Source organism: Camelina sativa, chromosome 17, assembly GCF_030686135.1.
Source record: "Camelina sativa cultivar CO46 ecotype springtype chromosome 17, ASM3068613v1".
Taxonomy (NCBI): Eukaryota; Viridiplantae; Streptophyta; class Magnoliopsida; order Brassicales; family Brassicaceae; genus Camelina; species Camelina sativa.
The window spans coordinates 6,403,763-6,427,750 of record NC_141896.1 but is presented as its reverse complement, the minus strand read 5'-3'; the positions used below and the strand labels follow the sequence as shown (position 1 = coordinate 6,427,750).

The following is a 23,988-nucleotide window of genomic DNA, read 5'->3' as shown; positions in this document are numbered from 1 at the left end:
AACTTTATTAAACTTGATTTATAATTAAAATTCATTAAAAATACTAAAATAATTATTAAAAAATAAATAAATTTCATAATGAAATACTTATTACTTTATGCATTTGGCTTTTTACCAAAACTTTAATCAAGTAATTTGATAAATGACTAAACATATGTTTTAGATCGTAGATCTTTTTTCTTAAATCTCACACACTCAATAAGTTCTGTGGGGCAGTATTTGCATCGGTAGTAATGATCAAACGAGAGTTGAGAAGAGTCACTCGTGATTTGTTTTTATTTTTCGCAAATAATCTTATTTTCTTAAAATTCTGATGAAACGTCATATTTATTTAGATTTTTTTGAACTTATGTGTGATGTGCTATTAAATTTACATCAAGTTTTCTGGATTATTGTTAATTGAAATATTATTTTCTTCCAATTGTTTATTTTTTTAATATTTTCAATCGTATCCGTACTTCATTTTCTCTCATCCTTAATGAATAAAATAGTTAGGTAAAAAATATTAAAAAAAATATATTTCATTATCATTGATCTGTTTCAAGTTTTTTCTCAAAAAAAAAAAAAAAATTTTGAAACGCAAACGCCCGCAACCGCAAACGCTTGCGGGAACCAGCTTTTGGAATTCAGCGACTGAGAGCGATTGGGAGCGATTTGTGTGATTGGTCCCAAACGCTAGCAACCGCCCGCAAACGCAAACGCAGCGTTTGCGGGAGCTAACGGGAGAACCAGTCAAGCTCTTAATTTAGCACGTAACTAAAACCATTCAAGAAGCAAAATCGTCAGATAAATGTCAGTAAATGCTTTCACACAACTATCACTACAAAAAAAAAACACCTTTAATTTTCAATTACTATACATTACATTTTGGAGAGAGAAAAAAAAACCAAAAAAATTGACTACCATGTTATAATTTGCTTGATTATTTAAACATATATTCAAGACTTTAATTATTAATATCATGACTAACTTAATTTTCATAACATATGATCAGAATGAACGGATACCAATTTATTTTACAAATAAGAAAAAAAATTTGATAGTTTCTTTGGAAAAAAGTAATTACTGAAAGAGTACGTGTAAATTTACTAATAATAACATCGTGGTAAGAATAGTCCACTATCTCTCTTATGTCATGGAAATTCAATTAATTATTATAGTTTTAATTTTAATTTATTGTTGATAATAATCCAATTCGTTTATTTAGATAATAAACAACCAAATTGGATAGGCTAGGAATTGGCATAGGTCCATATATATTTTGTAAACGGTGGAGATGAGTTTCTTACTTGAACAATGAGTTGCATAATTTACCCCCTTTATTAATAAGAATCGTCGATACAACAATAATATGCAGATCGATAAATTAATGATCCATCTTGAAAAGCTTCAAGAGCAAATTAATACTTCCTAAAGGCCAACCATTATTCAACGATGTAACTAGTATCATCATAAATTATCATAAACTGTATGATCGATATATATATGCATGCATAGGGTTCCACTTTGTTTGACTATTTCAAAACATTCTAAGGATTTGAGAAGATTCTCGCATCCATCGCCTGAAAGTATCTTGTAGTAGTGTCGATGATGAATCTTGAGTCCTTGATGTCATCGCTAACCTTCTCATACTCTTTATCGCACCAAAATGAGAAAACATTACAATTTAAGGGTAGCGAATGTGGGGACATTGCTTCTGTGAGCTTTGTGCCTTAAGCCAAGTTTATCGCGAGCTCAACAGCCGCGGTTTTGATGTCGCCCTCGGTATTACTATTTTATTTGTTTTATTAATACTTTAATTAGAGCTTCATTATTATATAATTGGCTTGGTTAAAGAAAAGAAACTTTGTTCGTCGAGATGTTCTAATATAAAATCTAACTTATTAGGGTGGCGGCAAAACGTTAAACGTCAAAACGGCAGCGTTGCGTGCCATTAGACCTTTTCTATAGGATTTGGTCGTCATTGTAATTAAAGATGAAAATAATACCATCTACTTGAACTATTTCTTGCTTACTTTAATCTATATTTTTAATTAAGTTTCTTAGTTAAAACTTACTATTAATTAGTTGATTACACCTTTTTGGCAAATTGCAGTAGTTATACTCAAAATCTGTCTGGACTGACTTGTTTAAACGCAAAACTTTCAGTAGTCCCCTCCCACACCGTACATGGATTTAATGGAAAGATTTATAAACATTTTAATGTCCTTATATATAAAAGCATCATTCAATTCGTTTATGTTAATCTCTCTCATTCCCTTTATATTCCTCCATGGAAGCTCATGCCAATCCTCATGTTGAAGGAAAATGGTCCACAGGCTTCTGTGATTGCTTCTCTGACTGCACAAACTGTAATCACTCTTTCACATTTTTTTTTTTTATATATATTTTGTACGTGTAAAAAGGTGAAAATGAGTAATTTTTTAGCTGGTTATTATAGATCTACTGTTTATGCTTTATCTAATTTTCATTATCACTTTAGACTTTACATATGAACAAAGAATATTCTAACAAAAGTAATTATAGGTGTCAAAGCTTTTATCTAGATAAATTTTTATTATTATTATATAACCTTACAAAAATGAATGGACAGGTTGTATTACGTGCTGGTGTCCATGTATAACACTTGGCCAAATCGCTGAGATTGTAGATCGAGGATCCACCAGTAAGTTACTTACAAAGTTATAATACATGATTGTATGAGAAAGCTTTGTCAAATTTAACAAGGCAATAAAATATAATGAATGATAAATAACTGTGACGAGGTTTATAATTTTCAGCGTGTGGTGTGGCTGGAGCATTATACGTGTTGATAAATGTATTCACGGGTTGTGGTGGATGTATTTACTCGTGTTTATATCGTCAAAGGATGAGAGCTCAATACAACATTAGTGGTAACAATTGTGTTGATTGCCTTAAACATTGTAGCTGTTGCTGGTTCTGCTGGTGCTGCTGTGAGCTCTGTGCTTTGACCCAACTATACCGCGAGCTCAAGCACCGCGCGCGGTTACAATATGAATCTTGGTATATATATATTTTTATTTGGCTCTTTTATTTTCATTCCATTTTATTTGTTTATTATAATCGCAACACATCATTAACATTCGTTTTTGATGTGGTATTTTTAGGTTGGGCGGGGAACGTTGAGAGGCAACAGAACCAAGAAGGTGCGACGGCGGCTGCTCCAGTCGTCCATGACGGCATGACCCGCTAGGATTAATTTCTGAATGTAATTCACTTGTCATATCTATTAAAACGAGGTTGATCATATCTTTGGACGTGAGTAATTCCTTCCATGTATAATCCGAATGTATCAAAACTATTAAAATATAACAAGAAAAAGTTACACAAAAACAATTAATAATATTTTATATGCTCTTGTTTTTCTTTTTTCTCCTCTATTTTTTTTTTATCATGGTATTAGCGTACGTTATTCCTCATCATTAACATTAAGTGTGGTGACTTTGTTAGAAGTTAAATAGTTTGATTTATCGGTGGAAGTTCTTATTTAAATTAAACATTATATTAATATTTGTTCATTGTAAAGTTAGAATTAGTCGAAATAAAAAAATAGGTTTAAAATGAGGCAAACAAATTTTTAGGACAAACAAAATAATAATTTGAATATATTAACTATCTGTACACGTTCATTATTCAATAATGCATAAACATCGTATCAGTAGTATGTTTTTTTTTTGTTTCCATATTACCTTTTTTTTTTTTTGATCAAAGGTTTCCTATTTATTACTAATATACAAAAAACTAGAACACAAATTAATTTGCAAAATGATTTGGTGGGGGGAGGGGACCTGGAAATAATGATTAAATTGAAAATCATATTAGCAGTCTTTTGAAAACAATATCGGTCAAAGGGGGAAATAGTCACTTGCGTGCAATTATACATCTTCTATATGATTTCATCGTTGTCGTAATTAAATATAGAATTGATACGGTCGACTTGAGCTATTTTTCTTTATTTTCATCTATTTTAAATTATTTTTCTTGCTAACTTATAAGTTATAATAACTACACCATTTTTGCAAATTTATGTATCGATTAGAGTCAGGTATGTTAGATTTTTGCTTAACGTACGTGTGGATTTTTATTTTGTAACGATTATCAAGTAGCTATTTCATGGAGAGATTTGTAAACGTTTTGGAGAAAAAGCTTGAGAAACAAAAAAAAAATCATCAAGTTTATGATTATCACTCTGAATACTTCAACCTATTGAGAATTTTTCCAAAAAAAAAAAAAAAAAACTTGCACTACAAGAAAAATGCTTACTAATAGCACATTAGGATAGCACTATTTTCGTAACTGTTTTAAATGATAGATTTTTGATTTTGGTTAGTATTAATAGCACTAGTAAAAAGTTATGATAAAAATTCATTAAAATGTAAATCTAAAATCACTTATTCTGTCTATACTTAAAAGAAAAAGTTAACTTGAGCTTCGTTCGTTCGTGCTATAAATGAATTGTTGACTGCTTAGATGAAAGACTTTATTTTAAAAATGTATACAGTGATCGGATTAGAAAAATTCAAAGTAATAAATCTAAAAACGAAACTTTTCTACAGTGTAAATCGTTTATTAGTTATTATAAGATATATTTTAAATAGTAACAAATAATGACTAGTTAGCTTAGAAGTAGCGCTTAAAGTAATAATTATCATTGTAAAATTTTGAGTCATTTGTAATGATGCTAAGTCTAAAAAATAACTTTTTTTTTTTCGTGAGAAATAGGGAAAACAGTTTGTTTGTTTGTAGACTTGTAGTTAATTTGTTTCGCATACCTCATCCCTCACATTATCCTCTAAAAATTGATATATATTCCTTAATTATAAAAAAAAAACTAGAAAGGCTTGGTAAAAGTCAAGGAAATAGTAAAGTAGACGGTGATGGCTACTATGTAGATAAAACAAGTTGAGACGAGTTAAAAAATAATGGAACCAAAATGACGTCCTTATAAATACACAAGCATCCTTCTTCCTTTGTTACAAAACCTTAAACACATTTTCTCTATTAACTAAAAGTTAGTCTCTCTCTCACTCAAGCTCTCTCTCTTTCTCTCTCCCTCCATGGAAGCTCAACATCTTCATGCCAAGCCTCATGCCGAAGGGGAATGGTCCACAGGCTTCTGTGACTGCTCCTCCAACTGCCCCAACTGTAATTAATCTTTTCACCCATTTTTTTTTCACACATTTACTTGTATTTGTCTACGTAAAAGCTGAAACAAGTGAAAAAAAAAAAAAAATCTTAATTAATATATATCTCGCAAAAATGAATGGACAGTTTGTATGGCGTTCTGGTGTCCATGTATTACATTCGGCCAAGTAGCTGACATTGTCGATCAAGGATCCACCAGTAAGTTTTGTCATAACACACGGTATTATATATGAGAAAGCTTTGTCAAATTTTAACAGATAAAGATGAATAATTGGGGGTTTATAAATTAATTTTCAGCGTGTGGTACGGCTGGAGCACTATACGCGTTGATAACCGCAATAACCGGTTGTGGATGTATCTACTCGTGTTTCTATCGTAAAAAGATGAGAGCTCAATACAATATTAGAGGTGATGATTGTGGAGATTGCCTTAAACATTTCTTCTGTGAGCCCTGTGCTTTGTCCCAACAATACCGTGAACTCAAGCACCGTGGTTTCGATATGAGTCTTGGTATTTATTTCTTCTTTTTTATACATACGGCTTATTCTTTTCTTTTTTTACATTAGGTTTCTTTATTGCAATCGCAAAAAACATTGACATTCGTTTTTAAAAAAATGTGGTATTAATTTTTAGGATGGGCCGGTAACGTGGAGAGACAGAACCAAGGAGGTGTGGCGATGGGTGCTCCGGTCTTCCAAGGCGGCATGAACCGTTGAAGTTTTATTTCTTTTATGTTATTCATTATGTACTAAAATAAACGATGTTTGATATCAATCCTCTATTTGTGTTGTCTGATATGGTTGTTGTGAGAGTTTGAACATGAGTATTTTCTTCAATGTATATCCCCCAATAAATCAAAAGTGTTATAATATAACGACAAAGTGACACCCAATGACCCAAACAATAGTAAGTACTAAGTAGTAACCACCTACAGGCTACGAGGCTTTTGCTTATCTTTTTACACAGACGATTAACTACATTTTAAAACATCACAAAAAAAAACCCGAAAAACACTAATTGCCATTTGAACTGCAAAAAGAAAGAAATCCACCAATTTTTTGTATTTATGTGAATATATTATGTATGTATCTAAATTTTTCTGTTTTTGTCGAGAATTTATTTGTATATGTATGTATTTACTTTTATTTTGTCTTTTTATTCGACTTTCAACGAACATTCATCGGAAGACTAGTCTTAACTCAAACCAAAAGGAAAAAAAAAAACAAGATCAAGATAGTATAGTAAATTAAACAACTCCACTTCCACGAAACTCGATAAAACACGCAATATATGACTTGCTGGACCGTAACTTCCCTGAAACTACATATTTAGGGAACATCATGTTCGTTTTAATATACTTTCGTTGATACGTTCTAATTTGCATATTTTACACCTTCAATATTTCAATAATGTAAAGTACGATAAGCTTATATTATATACACACATTTTTTTTTGTCAAACATATTATATACACACATATTTACACATATTTAGTATATAATATAATAATTTAATCCTTAGAACACACAATTGACTAAAAATATTCGGTCAAGAATTGACACGTATATCTGGTCAACTGGCAGTGCCACTACACCTCTAATGATTTGATTTGGTCTACTGGAGAGTTGAAATATAAGTTATTTTCTTACTTATAAGTTCTAATAATCACACCATTATTGCAAATTGTTATAGTTATGTATTTTTGACCAAAAAACAAAAAAAAAAGGTTATGTATTAATTAGAGTCAGGTATGTTAGATGTTTGCTTAACGTGTGGATTTTTATTTTGTAACGATTATCAAGTGGCTATTTCATGGAGAGATTTGTAAACGTTTTGGAAAAAAAAGCTTTAGAAACAAAAAAAAAAATCATCAGTTTTATCACCCTGAATACTTCAACCTATTGGATTTTTTTTTTCTTTTAAAACTTGTTGACTGCTTAGATGAAAGACTTTATTCAAAAAAATGTAAAATAGTGATTGGATTAGAAGAATTCAGAGTAATAAAACTAAAACCGAAAATTTTCTATTAGTGTAAATTTTTTTAACAAATAATGATAGCTTAGAAGTAGCGCTTAGAGTAATAATTATCGTTGTGAAATTTGTGAGTCATTGTAAATTTGTAATGCCAAGTCTAACTTCTTCTTCTTTTTTTTTTTGGTGAGAAATAGGGAAAACAGTTTTATATATGTGTAGTTTGTTTCGCATACCTCATCCCTCACATTATCCACTAAAAATTTGAAATATATTCCTTATTCAAAAAAAACTAGAAAGACTTGGAAAAAGTCAAGGAAATAGTAAGTAAACGGTGATGGCTACTTTGAAGATAAAACAAGGTTGAGGTTCTGACGAGTTAAATAAATAATGGAACCGAACCAGTGACGTCCTTATAAACACACAGCCATCCTTCTTCCTTTGTTACAAAACCTTAAACACATTTTCTCTATTAATTAAAAGTTAGTCTCTCTCTCTCACTCAATCTCTCTCCCTCCATGGAAGCTCAACACCTTCATGCCAAGCCTCATGCTGAAGGGGAATGGTCCACAGGCTTCTGTGATTGCTTCACCGACTGCCCCAACTGTAATTACTCTTTTCACACATTTGCTTGTATTTGTCTACGTTAAAGCAGCTGAAACAAGTAAACAACCCTAAATTAATATATGTCTTGCAAAAATGAATGGACAGGTTGTATCACGTTCTGGTGTCCATGTATTACATTCGGCCAAGTAGCAGAGATTGTAGATCAAGGATCCACCTGTAAGTTAATTACTTACTTATAACACACAAAACTCTGAGAAAGCTTTGTCAAGTTTAACATATAAAGATAAATAATTGGGAGTTTATAAATTAATTTTCAGCGTGTGGTACGGCTGGAGCACTATACGCTTTGATAACCGCAGTAATCGGTTGTGGATGTATGTACTCGTGTTTCTATCGTAAGAAGATGAGAGCTCAATACAATATTGGAGGTGATGATTGTGGAGATTGCCTTAAACATTTCTGCTGTGAGCTCTGTGCTTTGACTCAACAATACCGTGAACTCAAGCACCGTGGTTTCGATATGAGTCTTGGTATTTATTTTTCTTCTTTTTTCCATTAGGTTTCTTTATTGCAATCGCAAAAAAAATTGACATTTCTTATTAAAAAAATGTGGTATTTTAGGATGGGCCGGTAACGTGGAGAGACAGAACCAAGGAGGTGTGGCGATGGGTGCTCCGGTCTTCCAAGGCGGCATGAACCGTTAAAGTTTTATTTCTTTAATGTTATTCATTATGTACTAAAATAAACGATGTTTGATATTAATCCTCTGTTTGTGTTGTCTGATATGCTTGTTGTGAAAGTTTGAAACTGAGTATTTTATTCAATGTATATAAAAAAATCAAAAGTGTTATAATATAACGAGAAAGTGACGCCCAATGACCCAAATGATTATAAACTAATATGATAAATTAAATCAAACACTTTTGATTTTTTATATACGTTGAATATAACTACATTTTATGTGAATATATTACATTTTAAAACAAAAGAAACCCCGAAAAACACTAATTGCAACTGCAAAAAGAAAGAAATCCACTGATTTTTTGTATTTATGTGAATATATATATGATGTATGTAGCTAAATATTATTGTTTTCGTCGTGAATTTATATGTATATGTATGTATTTACTTTTATTTTGTCTTTTTATTCGACTTTCAACGAACATTCATCAGAAGACTAATCTTAACTCAAACCAAAGGAAAAAAAAGGAGATCAAGATAGTAACAGCTCATCATTAACGCTCTTCTCTCCTAGGCACGAGTATCGAGAACCTTTTCCCAGCCAAAATTTCCGACGCCGGCAAGGCTCCTGCCCGTCGGTGTCGGGATCTAATCGATCCAGCTTTTACTTGTTTTGTTCCCTCTCTGATTAGTGTATTTCTCTTTAAGTTTTTTCTTTACTTTTTCTCCCTTTTAACCCTTTTTCAATCCCTAATAAAACTTGTCTTAGACCCATCCAAAAACTATTGCATGCTCCCACCGATCTATCATTCATCGGAGATCCTCTCTCTGTCAAACTCGGGCAGCCCAAATTTTCACCATTCACCATGTCATTTACTTGTGGAACTAGGATTTTCCCCTGTGGACCTAGTCTCCATAGTCGAACCAAACAGAGGCCAACGACGTCTCCCGCCGACCTGTCAATCACCGGAGATGCTCCTTGGAGCACAAATCTATCGGCTTATTTCAGGCAATCGTCTTTTCCATGTATTAGCTTGGCAAACAGTTCTGAAGCTAGGATTCTCCCCAGTGGACTTAGCTAGTAATGGCACACCTTACTACACTCACCGCAGGATGCCGCCGACGTATCACTCACCGGAGAACCCTGCACCGCAGACCTCTCCGCATCTCTCGGGCGGCCACCACTCTCATCCCTGGCGGCTCTTCATCCTGAAACTAGGGTTTTCCCTAGTGGACCTAGATTTCAGGATAGGCCCATTAAGCCAAAACAGGCCTAAGTTCTTCAACTCCCACCAACCCTGCAGTATTAACAAGGTAAAGCCCAATACCTCACTTTCTCTGTGTCTCCTTTGCCGTGTTCTGCTCTGTCTCCTGGTAACCGATGGTCGAAGACTCCATTGGAAAAAGGTAACATCAGTCACGCTTTGGTCTTTCACACACCCTGTATGGAACCTTGCTGCAGTTGTCTTTAGGTATTTGCGGATTGAGTATCATCCTTTGCAATCTTATGGTCTATTTGAGACACCATTAAATTTCCACACCCATCTTTCGCCATCAGTTCTACAGCTCTGGTATGATCTATCCCTGCTTGCGGTAAACCAATGTCAAATCGTGTGTAGAATTCTTAATCTCCTTTGCCAAGGCAACTTTGTGAGAGAGAACCTACCTAGATTGTCATGGGTTTCCAACCGTTCTTTAAAAATCCTGATGCCAGCTCCATTGCTGAACCCTACTGCTCAACAATCATTGAAGTCTTATGGCTTATTAGCTCGGAATTCAACTTGTCAACGGCGTGAGTATGGTTTTAGAGAAATCTTGACCAACACTTCTCCATCGACTTGTTTAGCTAGTTACTTCAATCACCATCCATTCGCTAAGAACACCTTTTCAGCGTCATTAAGTCCTTGCTTGACTATGACCAACTTGTTTACCATTGAGCTACTCATGGAAGACCTCTCAACAAACCTTGATCTCACATGTGGCAACCTGCTACCTAGCTATTGCTTCAAAGTTCTCTTGGACTCTTTGTTGATCTATTTTATCTTTCTTTGTCTGGCATTGGGGAGTGCCTCTTTTGTTGTATGGTTTAAACTTTGGATCTTTGAATGCTTTTCCTTGTATTTTGTTTAGAAATGAATGAAATCAAGTGTTTGACAAAAAAAAAAAAAAAAAAAAGATAGTAACAGCTCCACTTTCCACGAAACTCAGCAAAACACGCAATATATGACTTTGCTGGACCGTAACTTCCCTGAAACTACATATTTAGAGAACATCATGTTCGTTTTAATATGCTTTCGTTAATACTTTCGAATTTGCATATTATACACCTTCAATTTTCAATAATGTTAAGTACGAAAGTTTATATATTATACACATATTTAGTACTATATATTATAACAATTTAATCCTTAGAACACACAATTAGTGGTAGGGATAATTAACTTAAAATATTCGGTCAAGGATTGACACTTATATCTGGTCAACTGGCGGTGCCACTATACCTCTAATGATTTGAACCAGAAATAAGTCGAAGACCTTGAGACTGAATCCAAAGGCAAGTATTGTGGTTCTCACTTTAAAACTTGGGCTTATCGATTTGGGCTCGAAGGTATAGTTATGTGCTTCGATCAGGCTTTTGCATCGTTTAGAGGGACGGTTGATACGATAAGATATAGCCATATTGTTTACGTGCAACCAATATACTGTTCTGATATATATATTTGCGAACCGAAAATATCACATTAGGTTGATTGAAGAACCACTGATTGGTGACGCTGAATCTGAATCATTTAGAAGTACTATAGATGCAATGGGTGACTCGATGTTGTAGTTACACGGACATCCGATGTAATTAAAATGAGCGAGCGATACGATATCATGGATGAGAATGAACATCTTACTTTGTATGATCATAGAATATTTGATTTCACCGACCACTCAAAATACTTTAGTATTGAGTATGTATATCTCTAATCTATTGATATCAACGATGGTAAAAATTTGAAATAGATATTTTAAAAATTGCCTATGTCTTTATCTTTAAGTACGTACTTGATTATTCACACTTTCACAGAGACTGGACAAAACGTGGATCGCGTGTTTTTTTCTTAGCGGTTTACATTTTTTTCTTTGTACCGACAAAAGCAGATGACAATTATTCAATTAAAGACGTGGAACGCCGAGTTTTCCACAAATTGATAATAATAAAATAGCTGTTGATTAACTCCATAGACAAATACTGGTGGGGTATATTAAAACCATGATTTTGGAGTAATTTTACGAGGATTTAGAAAATTTAGAATTTTGATAGATTTGTAGAAAGTTGATATGATTTATGGTAAAAAAATTTCAGATCTCACCTAAAACCATGAGATTTTAATTTATGTATTTTAACTAAACAAATTTTCTCAAATCTTTCAAAATCCGTAAAACTTATTAAAATCATAATCCACATACTGTTTTGAATAACAATATATTTTAAAATAAATTTTTAAATCATCAATTTAATATCACTAAATTTTAATAAATTGTTAAAAATTCATAATTGAATAATATAAAATTTGTAGCTTCTACACAAATCACTTAAAATGTTAAATTTAATACATTTGGATCTTAGCTTGCGTGGATCTTAGCTTTTCTCAATTTTAATTTAAAATTTTGAGTGGGGAAAATACTAATCAATCAGGTTTTACTTACTTACTAAGTACAAAGTGTGAACGACAGTTTCCCAAAAGATAAAGCACAAAAGCCAAATAATTTCAAGAGATGACTCAGCAACCCCCTAAGCACGACACGTGTAACCCATCACCATCATCAATGATGTCACCGATCATGTTCCTCATAGTCACCACCATCGTACTTAAACCTAATATTTTTTGGTTACTTGATCTCATATCTCTCTATTTTTAACTAACAATAGCATTTTTAAAGCATATCTCTCTAGATAGCTGTCGGTTATGTCATCATTTTAATATAGTATGCAACTCTTTTTTTTTTTTTAATTCATAATAACAAATATATGATGTAAAAAAAAAAATGCTACTATAGATTTTTCTTGTGAAAATGGTTTTCTGAATATTATCGTTTAAATTTTTATTTAGATCATTGATTCATTGTCAAAATCAGATAAGGAAGATGGGGAGAGATACACAAAGAGAGGAAACATTATTATTGTACAGTTTTTTGTTTGCACTCTTTGCTTTTTATCTTCTTCCTCCCATCGTTCACATGACGTTGTCTTGCTCGACACATCCAAAATCTACAAACTGTTCGTTGCCTCTGTACATACTTATTTCTTCAGCAGTACTAGCACGTAGACTCTTCACGAAAAAGGCGTCAGATGTTTTTTTTTTATCTACAAATTGAAGTGATCAAGTCATCAAGAACACATCAGATTTGGTTTTTCAGCAGATAGAGAGATCAATGGAATGGTCTTGTCTTTTTCTTCCATAGGCTTCCTTGATGGTGAAGAAAGCCTCTGGACCAAAACATCTAAAGCTTCCTTCATCCACCAATCTCTACAAGCTTCTCTTGCTTCATCTACTTTCATCCACGTTCTTTGACGAAGATGTTGTTCAGGCCAAAGCTCAAGCTCTTCTTTTACAAGCATTGGGAACATTAATCCTTCGTAAAATGTTCCTCTGCTTTTGCTTAAGAAATCCCATTTTCCAAGTTGTCTCTGCACCAAATATCAAAACACATACTTTAATTTAATAGATCGATCTAAGATAAAGAAAAAAAAAAGGCTGTTCTGATCCGTTTCAAAGCCACCTCAACGTTTCCAACAACTCCAGCTTCTTCTAGAGACTCTCTTGACGCCGCTTCTTCTATAGATTCATCAAGCTCCCAACCACCCTGGTATTATAAAAAATCAATTACAGAGTAAACTATAGTTTAACACCCACAAGACTAATTATTATATAGTTCAAATGGTTTTTGTTGTTCTTGACTCTTGTTAGGGGTCAAAAGTTAATTAGTACCTTTGGGAACATCAGAGCGTGACCTTTCTGAGATGAGATAACAAGAACTTCAAATTCGCCACTAGTTTTGCTATCGTTCGAAGTCTTGATTCTGTACGGAATACACCTACAATATCATGCATCCAATTCTAAAACTTTAGAAGCTCAATCACACAAAAGTCAACTCGAATTAATGGTGAAACAATATTACATACATCTAGATGAAACGGTCAAACATACCCGACAACTAGACGGCGTCCCTTATTGTATCTTTGGGATTGACGACCGGTACGAGAAACCAAACACACCATGTTCTTATAAAAACAGAGGTTTTGAAGAATATATATGAACCTAACTGTTCGACTGCATAAAAAGAAAAGAGGAGATCACGGTTTCGCTTGGATGGCTAAAACGGAAGAAGCCACGAATCCTGTGCTGGTTTGAAGATCGAAGTTAAGGAATCGTTTTGAGAGTTATAAGAAAGAGTGGATAGGAATAATGAAGTTATGATGTGGGTGAGTGAGAAAGATTTGGGATGAGACAAAAAGCGTTGTCTTTTGCCTCCCTCTCCATTGTGGCTTATCCTTTTTATAGAAAAACGACCGATTCCACATCCTCTTTTTTGGTTGTCTTTATCTAATTTCTATTAACTTGTGAAATCAGTTATTAATTAGTACTATATATACTTTAATATTTAAAGATACATCATTTAAAAACAATTAGTGCCACGTTAACGAACAAAAATGATAAGCTATAGCATCATAGTTGAACATAAACGATCAAATCTATATTCTATAATTCAATAGATGGTGAAAGTTATGAAAAATTTAAATATTAGTATTACGTACTACACTATCTGTAAAAAATTGGTGGGCCGTATACATTACGTAGCAAGAGAGCGAGGTGTAGGTTCAAAGGTGAATGTACGACGTAAGTTTCTCAGTCGTGTAGTGGTGTAGGTTAACTAATCATGTTCATACGCGGCACGTTAGAATCACAATAAAAAAAAAGTCGCTGTCCATACACGGCAGTGCGGCACGGTTAGTGTTTACACTGAGGGACGACGACGTCACGTGAATCAACCCACCAATATAAGGACGTGTTTAATCGTAATCGATATTTTTTTCCTGCTTCTGCGTCTGATCGTCTGAGTCTGTGTGACTGTGTCCAGAGACCATGGAAAAAGACTATATACATATACACATACACTACCGACGACGTGGAACAATGGTTTATTCGGTAATGTCAAACTAATAACAAATATAACGGATTAATAAAAAGAGAGTAAAATAATAATACAGTATACGGTCCAAGCTATATTAGACAACAATTATTTCTCATACTGCGACTATTTGAAAGAAGAGTTGGATTCAGGTGGTAATTTGGGATCACACGAGCTTTCATCAGCTCTCAAATCGGTGAAGATGATAGAGATGAGAGTAAGCACCCTTCTGCCTTGGAGAAGGGCTATGCTGGTTATAACTCGGAATGGGATCATGGGGTTCTTAGTTTATCTAAAAGCTTATACTCGTAAAAAGCTTATATAATGTTACCAAAAAAAAAAAAAAAGCTTATATAAGAAACTCGTCTAAGAAATTCTTAAGTTCTGTAATCAGCTGTTATAAAAAAAATACAAGAACTCTTTCTCCCAAGACTACTTTGTTATTAACAAAAAAAAAAACAAAAAGACTACTTTGTTGTTCTGGTTTGGTTATTGAATTAAAATTGGAAATAAAAGATAGATAATTGAATTATTGTCTATGCATTCTATATTTATGTTTGGTCATATATGCTTTAATATAATTTAAACCCATTATATCCTCATATTTTTAAAAATCTTGCGCAACTATTAAAATTTTAAATAAAAAAATCATTTATTTCGAAAAATATTTTGGACAATATATAAGGCCAAAAAAATATACACTTTAGTAAACCCTCTATAAATTAATAATGTTGATACCATGGTATTTTTTAATTTATAATGATATTAATTTATTTTATTTTTGTTCAAAAGATACTAATTTATCAATAAATAAATATTCATTATTACAGTATAAATTAATATTTATTCATTTATAAAAGTTTTGTTAATTGTTAAATTCTTGAAATATATGAATTGAACAAATTTTCTAAAAATAAGATTAGTATTTGTATGTTCTAAATTTTGTAGTTTTGGAATTGATATTTTAATATTTAGGAAAAAATTATTGACCAAAAAATACAAATACAATAGATAAATTCACTTATATACATGATTTAGTGACTGCAATTTTTATATTTTAACAATCTATAAGACTTTCAAAATGAAATTACATATTTTTCTAGAATTTGAAATCTCAAAGAAATTTTTGGTTATTTTTATGACATGTTATAGAGTATACTATAAGGTTATAGTTTGAAAATAACATTTTTTTTTTGATTCTCTTGCTTACAAAATTTGACCTTTCATATAACTGTTATATCCTCTCAAATAAGTCCAAATCAAATATTTTTTATATTATTCTTCAGTCTATTTGTTTTATATTCTTCTTTCATAACTGTTATAGTTTTAAATTACATAGAATTTTTTTTCTATTTTTGGTACAATATATAAAAAATCAAAAGAAAATGCTTTCTAACAATTTTAGAACATGAGTAAATGTTAGATTAAATATATTCAAATTTTTATAGCTAAAGAGCCGGGCTGTGCTTTAAGTCATAACATTGATTTGTTGTGCCGCCTCTGTTCAAAATCAAACTCAGCATTTGCCTTAGATTAGACCAAGTTGCTAATCATGGTTGTAGACTTTGTTCCAATCCTTTCTATGGAAATACTGAGATCTTTGTTCACCTACCATTCCATATATGCCCCTGTCATATATGTGATGGACTGCGTCCCAGTTCACGTTCGAAGTATCTTGAAGATCACTTTCTACAAGAAATCCACATCCAACCAAATGACTACTATTGGTTTATAACAAATTTTGAGTTAGCTGCTTCCACTTCTCCGTAGATAAAATGACGATCATGAAACAATATATTGTAATAAGAACACCATATATATTAGTTGCATTTCAAAAGAGAGTCTAGTGATCTAAAGCCAATTGTAAGTTGTTTAAAATCGAAATTTCTTGCAATACCTTGGAGATAACCTTTCTAAACCTATTTCTTCTCTATATATAAAGACAGTCACTTTTTATAATAATTTTCCAAACAATATTATTGTTTCTGATAATCTCATAACTCATAACCTACCTAGTAGTGTAAATCTTATTTGACGATATAGGATGTTTGGAAAAAAATCGAAAAGAATAATAATATACTATTTAAAAGCAATTGACCCGAACCGACCCGGCGAAATAACAAAGTTGACCCGACTGGTTTAGCCGGAAAGTAAGGAAAGGCAAAATTGATTTAATTTGTCTCAGAGAAACCTCTCTCTCTCCGTCGTATTAAAACCCTTAGCGACTCTCTTTTACTGTCGTGGTTCGTTCCTCCCAGACACTTTTTCTTTCTTTCTCTACTTCTCCAATCGGAATCCAAATTTGAACTGGGGACGTTTCTCTTTTCTAGTTCCCGCTCTCTTTATTTTCGCGAGGGAGCCAAAAAAAATCGATCTAGGGTTTTGGTTTTTCTCGCTAACCGAGAACTTCACTTAGGGTTCTCTGTTTCAAAATCAAAATCCGCGTCTCTTTTTAATTTATTTTTATTTTTGGATTCGTTCAAATAAGAGATGTCGCAAGACGAAGAGATTGCGATGCGTGATGTGACAAGCGCGGGTCTTTGCATTGGTGACCGCATTGGCCGAGAAGCCGCATCGCAGCTCGACCTTGAAGAAGCTCTTGAAGCTTCTAGATACGCTAGTCACCCTTATTCCACTCATCCCAGAGAGGTTTGTTTCCTTTGCTTTGCTTCAATTGGAACTGTATACAGGGTTTAGAACTTGAGCTTTGTCTAATATAAGAGTTTGGATTTTGTTGCAGTGGCCGCCTTTGATTGAAGTTGGTGAGACTTGGGAATTGCCTTCTGTACTTATTGAGAGGTATAATACAGCTGGGGGAGAAGGTACGGCTTTGTGTGGGATTTTTCCGGAGATCCGACGAGCTTGGGCATCTGTAGACAATTCTTTGTTTCTGTGGCGTTTTGACAAAAGGTAAATTTTGGCTTTACCTTTTTTTATAGTTACAGGGGTATTTTAGAAGCTTGAGAGGCCTTGTTTAACTAGGTGTTCTTTGTTTTTTGATAAATGCATATGTCAATTAGGGATGGGCAATGTCCTGAGTATAGCGGGGAGGAGCAGGCTATTTGTGCGGTTGGTCTAGCGAAATGTAGACCTGGAGTCTTTGTTGAAGCTATTCAATATCTTTTGGTGCTGGCAACTCCTGTTGAGGTGACACTTTTCTTCTGATCACAAACTTCTTTAGTTTTGTGTACCTTTTTTCTGTTTTTCTGAGAGAAATAATTTTTTTTGTCTACTTCTCATCAGTTGGTTCTTGTTGGAGTGTGCTGCACTGAAGGGCCTGATGGTAGAGATCCTTTTGCTGAAATTTCAGTACAGCCTCTGCCTGACTATACAATTTCATCAGATGGAGTGACAATGACATGCGTTACATGTACTAATAAAGGGCGCATTTTCATTGCTGGACGTGATGGTCACATCTATGAACTGCTATATACAACTGGCTCAGGCTGGAATAAACGTTGTCGTAAAGTGTGCCTTACTGCAGGCGTAGGTAGTGTGATCTCAAGGTACACACATTCTCATTTGTCCTTTTCATTTATTTTTTCTATCCGATTCTGGAACTTGAGGATAAACTAAGCTTCTAGAAATCCATATTGTATCACTAAAACTCCTTATGCTCGAAACAGTTCCACAATACCGCATTCTTTCTGATAGATGTTAAACATTTATTCCAAATTCTGCTTGTTTTAGGTGGGTTGTGCCAAATGTGTTCAAGTTTGGAGCTGTAGATCCTGTTGTAGAGATGGTTGTGGATAACGAAAGGCAAATTTTATATTCCCGCACTGAAGAGATGAAACTTCAAGCATATGTTTTTGGGCCAAATGGGGAAGGTCCTCTTAAGAAGGTGGCAGAAGAAAAGAATCTACTAAATCAGAAGGATGTGAGCCAAGGAAATCGTCAGGCATCAGTGGCAGGTCGATCTAACAAGCCCTCCATAGTCAGCATTTCGCCATTGTCCATGCTGGAGTCAAAATGGTTGCACCTTGTTGCAGCATTATCAGATGGCAGGAGGATGTATCTTTCAACCTCCTCAAGTGGAAGTGGTAGCAGTATTAGCTTTAGTGGGTTTAACAACCACCGTCAGACTCCAAACTGTCTGAAAGTGGTTTCAACCAGGCCATCTCCTCCATTGGGAGTCGGTGTTGGTCTTGGTTTTGGAGCTGCATCTATCGCTGGTAGAACTCAGAACGAAGACCTCTCTATGAAAGTTGAAACTGCATACTATTCTGTTGGAACTCTTGTCCTTTCAGATTCATCGCCACCTACTATGTCTTCTCTTCTTGTTGTTAGCAGAGATTCAACCGTTCAGTCTCAGGTTGGCAGCAGTTCAGGGCCAAGTTCAAGGAGTTCTCGGGCTTTACGAGAAGTTGTGTCTTCCCTTCCTATTGAAGGCCGTATGCTTTTCGTAGTAGATGTGTTCCCCTCCCCTGATACTGCTGCTACTGTTCAATCTTTATATTCAGAACTAGAATACTGTGGACTTGAAGTCTCAGGAGAGTCTTATGAAAAAGCATGTGGAAAACTCTGGGCCAGAGGTGATCTTTCGACCCAGCATATTTTGCCAAGGAGAAAGATTGTCGTTTTTACCACCATGGGTATGATGGAACTCGTTTTTAATAGGCCTGTGGATATCTTAAGAAGACTTCTAGAATCCAATTCGCCAAGGTCCCTTCTAGAAGATTTTTTCACCCGCTTTGGAGCAGGCGAAGCAGCTGCCATGTGCTTGATGTTGGCTTCCCGAATAATAAATTTTGAAGATTTAATTAGTAACATTGTTGCCGATAAGGCAGCTGAGGCGTTTGAGGATCCGAGAATTGTAGGAATGCCACAATTTGATGGCACTAGTGGATTGTCAAACACTAGAACAGCAACTGGAGGTTTCAGCATGGGCCAAGTTGTTCAAGAAGCGGAGCCCATTTTCTCAGGTGCTTATGAAGGGCTCTGCCTTTGTACATCAAGATTACTGTTTCCCCTATGGGAACTTTCTGTGATGTCTAAGAAAATCAGTTCTGACACCATGTCTGAGGAAGGAGTTGTGATCTGTCGTCTTTCTACCAGTGCTATGCATGTTCTGGAAAGCAAGGTTCGATCATTGGAGAAATTCTTAAGATCTAGAAGAAACCAGAGAAGGGGGCTTTATGGATGTGTTGCTGGGTTAGGAGATGTAACTGGCTCTATTTTGTATGGTACTGGTTCAGAGTTGGGAGCTACTGAGAGGAATATGGTTAGGAGCTTGTTTGGAGCATATTCCAACGGAGGTGAGTCAGCAAATAAAAGACAGCGGTTGCCGTATAGTTCTGCTGAATTGGCTGCCAGAGAGGTAAGATTTGTTGAATTCTTATAAATCTGGTGTTACTTTCTTCCTCTTTAATGGTACTGGAGTAAAGTCATTAATTTAGTCATGCCTTCCTGCAGGTGAGGGCTATGGAGTGTATCAGGCAGTTGCTTCTCAGATCTGCAGAAGCCCTTTTCCTACTCCAACTTCTTTCTCAACATCATGTTGCTAGATTAGTTCAGGGGTTTGACACAAATTTAAAGCAAGCTTTAGTTCAGTTGACATTCCATCAACTAGTTTGTTCTGAAGAGGGTGACCAAATTGCAACAAGGCTGATATCTGCCGTGATGGAGGTACCAGCCTTTTTAAATAGCATTAGTGTCCCCTTTCTGAATGTTTTGACTCACTAATTTGAATCTGATACTATTGGGTGCCACAGTATTATACTGGCTCAGATGGCAGGGGAACAGTTGACGATATAAGCGGGCGACTACGTGAAGGTTGCCCAAGTTACTTCAAGGAGTCTGATTACAAATTCTTCTTAGCTGTTGAACGTCTTGAGAGAGCTGCTCTAACTTCAGATACTGAAGAGAAGGAGAATGTTGCTAGAGAGGCGTTCAATTTCTTGAGCAAAATCCCTGGATCTGCAGATCTCCGAACTGTCTGCAAACGTTTTGAGGAATTGAGGTTAGTTTTTCATTCAAGTAGATGCCTACACACTTGGTTGGTTCTAGTTTGTGATTTTTCGTCAATAAACCATATAGTTTTTTGTTTTTTTTTTTTGTGTGTGTTAAAGCTATTATTCTTAGTGGCAGTCAGAGAAAAGTTGTAACCTTTTAGCCTTCTAAATCGAATTTCAAAGAATACTCCAAATGTTTATTATGTAAAATGTAGTTTTAAGATAGACCGTACCTAGAAGTTTACAATTAAGCATTCGTACAAGAATAAAGTCAAGGCCCTAAGGCAAAACGGCCAGCTTAACTCAGAATCAGTTGTAATTTATACATGATTCATATTTTGTTGCTCTTTCTTTGAAGACTCCATTTTTTTGGTATTCACTCACAATAATTATCTACAGGTTCTATGAAGCTGTTGTCTGCTTGCCTTTGCAGAAGGCCCAAGCTCTTGATCCTGCTGGCGATGCTTTCAATGACCAACTTGATGCTTCCATAAGAGAGCATGCTCTTGCCCAGAGGAAACAATGCTATGAGATTATTGCCAACTCCTTGCGATCTTTAGCTAGTTCCATGCTAGACGAGGCTTCACGTAGACAATATATATGCCAGATTGTTCATCTTGGTGTGCAATCAACTGACAGAGCGTTCCGGGAGTACCTATACACGGCCATGATAGAACTGGGTCTTGAAAACGAGCTCCTGGAGTATGGAGGTCCGGATTTGGTACCTTTTCTCCAGAATGCTGGCAGTCATTCTGCATCACAGGTATGCTATTTACACGTTAGCCCTTTTAAGTTATTTCCATTGTTATGGTGTCAGGTTTTTCTATCTTATTTGTCACGTAAGGAAGGCATAACCTTAAATGTTCAGGGATTTGTCTACTTGTTAAACTAGCTAACCTCCATATTTATTAACTAGCAGACTCAGTCTGCCACCAACTGCGAGACAAAAAAATAGTCAGGTTTGGTGGTCGACACTGCAACTACTTTCTAAGAATACTTACATTTGTCTCCTCGTGCCTTAGGTTGGGGCTGTGTCTACTGGTTCATCTCCGCTGGGTCACTCAGGAACACAAATTTCATCAAATCAAGCAAAATACTTTGATCTTCTTGCGAAATACTATGTGTCAAAGAGACAGCATGTGCTTGCTGCTCACGTGCTTCTACGGCTTGCAGAGAGACGTGCTATTAGTTTAGGGGACAATCCTACCCTTGAACAAAGGTAAACCAATCTTTTATGTGTTGGATATTTCCTCAAGTCACACTATCTTGATTTTCTCACTCCCCCTTCCTTTTTCATCTCTAATGGGTTGCTGCCTTGTGAATTTAGGCGACAATACCTAAGCCACGCAGTTTTACAAGCCAAGAATGCAAGTAATAGTGATGGTTTAGTAGGTTCTGCTCAAGGTGCTTCTGACAATGAGTTGCTTGATCTGCTTGAAGGAAAACTCGCAGTTCTTCAGTTCCAAATTAAGATCAGAGACGAACTTGAAGCTATAGCTTCCAATTCCGAGTCTTCGGCTGCGATGCAGGACTCTGACCAGAACGGGACAGTACTTGATGGTGATTCTAGTGATGATTCCAGCTTAGCAAATGCAGCAACTGAAAAGGCCATGGAGCTCTCCTCCGAACTTAAAAGCGTAACACAGTTGTATAATGAATATGCTGTCCCATTTGAGCTCTGGGAGGTGAGTCCAAAAACCTTATATATATATTTTCATTTTTGAATTAGTTTTGGGCCATGTTTCTGGTTAACTGGTTTTCAAGATGTAACTATAGAAACGAGGAGAGCCTCTGTTTATCTCTATCTGTAACTTAGCTGATATTAAGTAAATTCGTAGGTTCTATTCATACTTAACCTAACTCAAAGTCGATGATCACTGTTATACGTCATGCTTAGAATTGTTGCGTTAGTATCCTAGTTTCAAAGTTGGAAAATCATAAGATCAAATTGCTGAATTTGAAAGATTCAGTGCTCGTATCTTTGACTCTTTGTGTAGGCTCTCTTTTCATTGCTTGTTTATTGTTCTGGCTTCACTCTATGCAGATCTGTCTGGAAATGCTCTACTTTGCCAACTATTCTGGTGATGCTGATTCAAGCATAATAAGAGAAACATGGGCTAGACTCATTGACCAAGCTCTTTCACAAGGTGGGATAGCTGAAGCCTGTGAAGTTCTCAAAAGAGTCGGATCACATGTATACCCTGGCGGTGGGGTTGTTTTACCCCTCGATGTTTTGTGCCTTCACCTCGAGAAAGCTGCACTTGTAAGCTCCTCCTTCTCGTTAAGATGTTGATTGAGTCCAATGGGTTATGAACTGAATTTTGAGTACATATATTGTGGAAAATTTTACAGGAGAGATCAGAGAGGGGTGAATATGTTGGGGATGAAGACATAGCTCGAGCTCTTCTGGCCGCTTGCAAAGGCGCAGCTGAACCTGTGCTTAACGCTTATGACCGTTTGCTATCCAATGCAGCCATTGTGCCATCACCAAATCTAAGAATCCGCCTCCTTCGTTCGGTTCTAGTGGTGCTCCTTGAATGGGCAATGTCTGTATTGTCAGACAGAATGGGGTCGAGTCCAACCAGCTCTTCTCTCATACTAGGCGGATCATTTGCTCTAGAGAAGAAAGCTGCTAGTAATCAAGGGGTCCGTGATAAGATCGCAAACGCTGCAAACAGGCAAGTTACTCTCTGTCATTTTTGGTTGGATTCGGTTTGGTTTTCTTACCCACTCCTTGTTTTGAAGTATATAATTAAAAATCAAGAATCCCTGAGAACCCTACAATTTTTATTCTCACAAGCAGGTATATGACGGAGGTAAGGAGACTGGCTCTGCCACCGAACAGGACGGAGTTAGTATACGCAGGTTTCAAAGAACTTGACGAATCTCTCTTAACTCCATTCTCCTTCTGATCCATCACTTTCTTCTATTTTTTCTTTTTATTTTGGATGCAATTTCACCTTTTTTAATAGGTTTTATTAGCAGCGTTCTTGTAACTTCAAAATAACACTCTTTGGGGAAATTTCCCCTTTCTTCTTCTTTAGTCTTCTCAGAGAGAATCAAAAATACGAAAAGAGAAAAAATAATTCTGTAGTTCCTCCTCTTAAAATTCGGGGGCCTTGTCTGTCAATTTTAATCTGTATTCTCTGTAACTTGACTAATTTCTTTATTGTTGTTGTTGATTAGTATTTTATTGTTGTGTACAAGACCAAGTTGATGATGTCTCACGACAAAAATAAATTAAGAACTTTTTTAGTAAATTCATTGTATTCGTATGTTAAAACTTTACAAACTTGAAAATAATGATGATTTTTCAAGATAAAGTAGCTCACAACTGGGGAGTTCTCTCTAATTCCCATAAATATAAGTATATACAACTATACTAGTATTTTTTTACTTTGACCGTTCGTGCTCCCAACGTTGGATTCCATTGCAAATTTTCATAGAACCAAAGTCGAATTTTCTGGCA

The 23,988-nt window shown here is 35.1% G+C and overlaps 4 protein-coding genes and 1 pseudogene across 4 annotated transcripts; 4 read left to right on the top strand and 1 right to left on the bottom strand.

Annotated features, from left to right (window-relative positions):
• The first annotated feature begins 2,272 nt into the window (after positions 1-2,272).
• LOC104755797 (protein PLANT CADMIUM RESISTANCE 2-like) lies at positions 2,273-3,388 on the top strand (annotated as a pseudogene).
• A 1,509-nt stretch (positions 3,389-4,897) lies between these two features.
• Positions 4,898-6,040, top strand: LOC104755796 (protein PLANT CADMIUM RESISTANCE 2). Its single transcript, XM_010478261.2, has 4 exons — positions 4,898-5,166; positions 5,293-5,364; positions 5,464-5,676; positions 5,800-6,040. The coding sequence occupies exons 1-4, from the start codon at positions 5,079-5,081 to the stop codon at positions 5,880-5,882; spliced, it is 456 nt and encodes a 151-aa protein (XP_010476563.2). The 5' UTR covers positions 4,898-5,078; the 3' UTR covers positions 5,883-6,040.
• Positions 6,041-7,376: 1,336 nt separating this feature from the next.
• LOC104755793 (protein PLANT CADMIUM RESISTANCE 2) lies at positions 7,377-8,580 on the top strand. The gene is made up of 4 exons (XM_010478260.2): positions 7,377-7,743; positions 7,849-7,920; positions 8,022-8,234; positions 8,326-8,580. Exons 1-4 carry the CDS (start codon positions 7,656-7,658, stop codon positions 8,406-8,408), a joined length of 456 nt encoding a protein of 151 aa, XP_010476562.1. The 5' UTR covers positions 7,377-7,655; the 3' UTR covers positions 8,409-8,580.
• Positions 8,581-12,427: 3,847 nt separating this feature from the next.
• LOC104755792 (nudix hydrolase 18, mitochondrial) lies at positions 12,428-13,996 on the bottom strand. The gene is made up of 4 exons (XM_010478259.2): positions 13,584-13,996; positions 13,365-13,470; positions 13,156-13,239; positions 12,428-13,063 (listed from the first exon to the last, which is right to left on the bottom strand). The coding sequence occupies exons 1-4, from the start codon at positions 13,652-13,654 to the stop codon at positions 12,764-12,766; spliced, it is 561 nt and encodes a 186-aa protein (XP_010476561.1). The 5' UTR covers positions 13,655-13,996; the 3' UTR covers positions 12,428-12,763.
• A 2,608-nt stretch (positions 13,997-16,604) lies between these two features.
• Positions 16,605-23,779, top strand: LOC104755791 (nuclear pore complex protein NUP155). The gene is made up of 13 exons (XM_087495362.1): positions 16,605-17,214; positions 17,306-17,475; positions 17,586-17,712; positions 17,809-18,071; positions 18,256-19,885; positions 19,981-20,193; positions 20,280-20,527; positions 20,919-21,282; positions 21,542-21,738; positions 21,847-22,204; positions 22,564-22,782; positions 22,872-23,197; positions 23,323-23,779. The coding sequence occupies exons 1-13, from the start codon at positions 17,056-17,058 to the stop codon at positions 23,429-23,431; spliced, it is 4,383 nt and encodes a 1,460-aa protein (XP_087351488.1). The 5' UTR covers positions 16,605-17,055; the 3' UTR covers positions 23,432-23,779.
• The last annotated feature ends 209 nt before the right edge of the window (positions 23,780-23,988 follow it).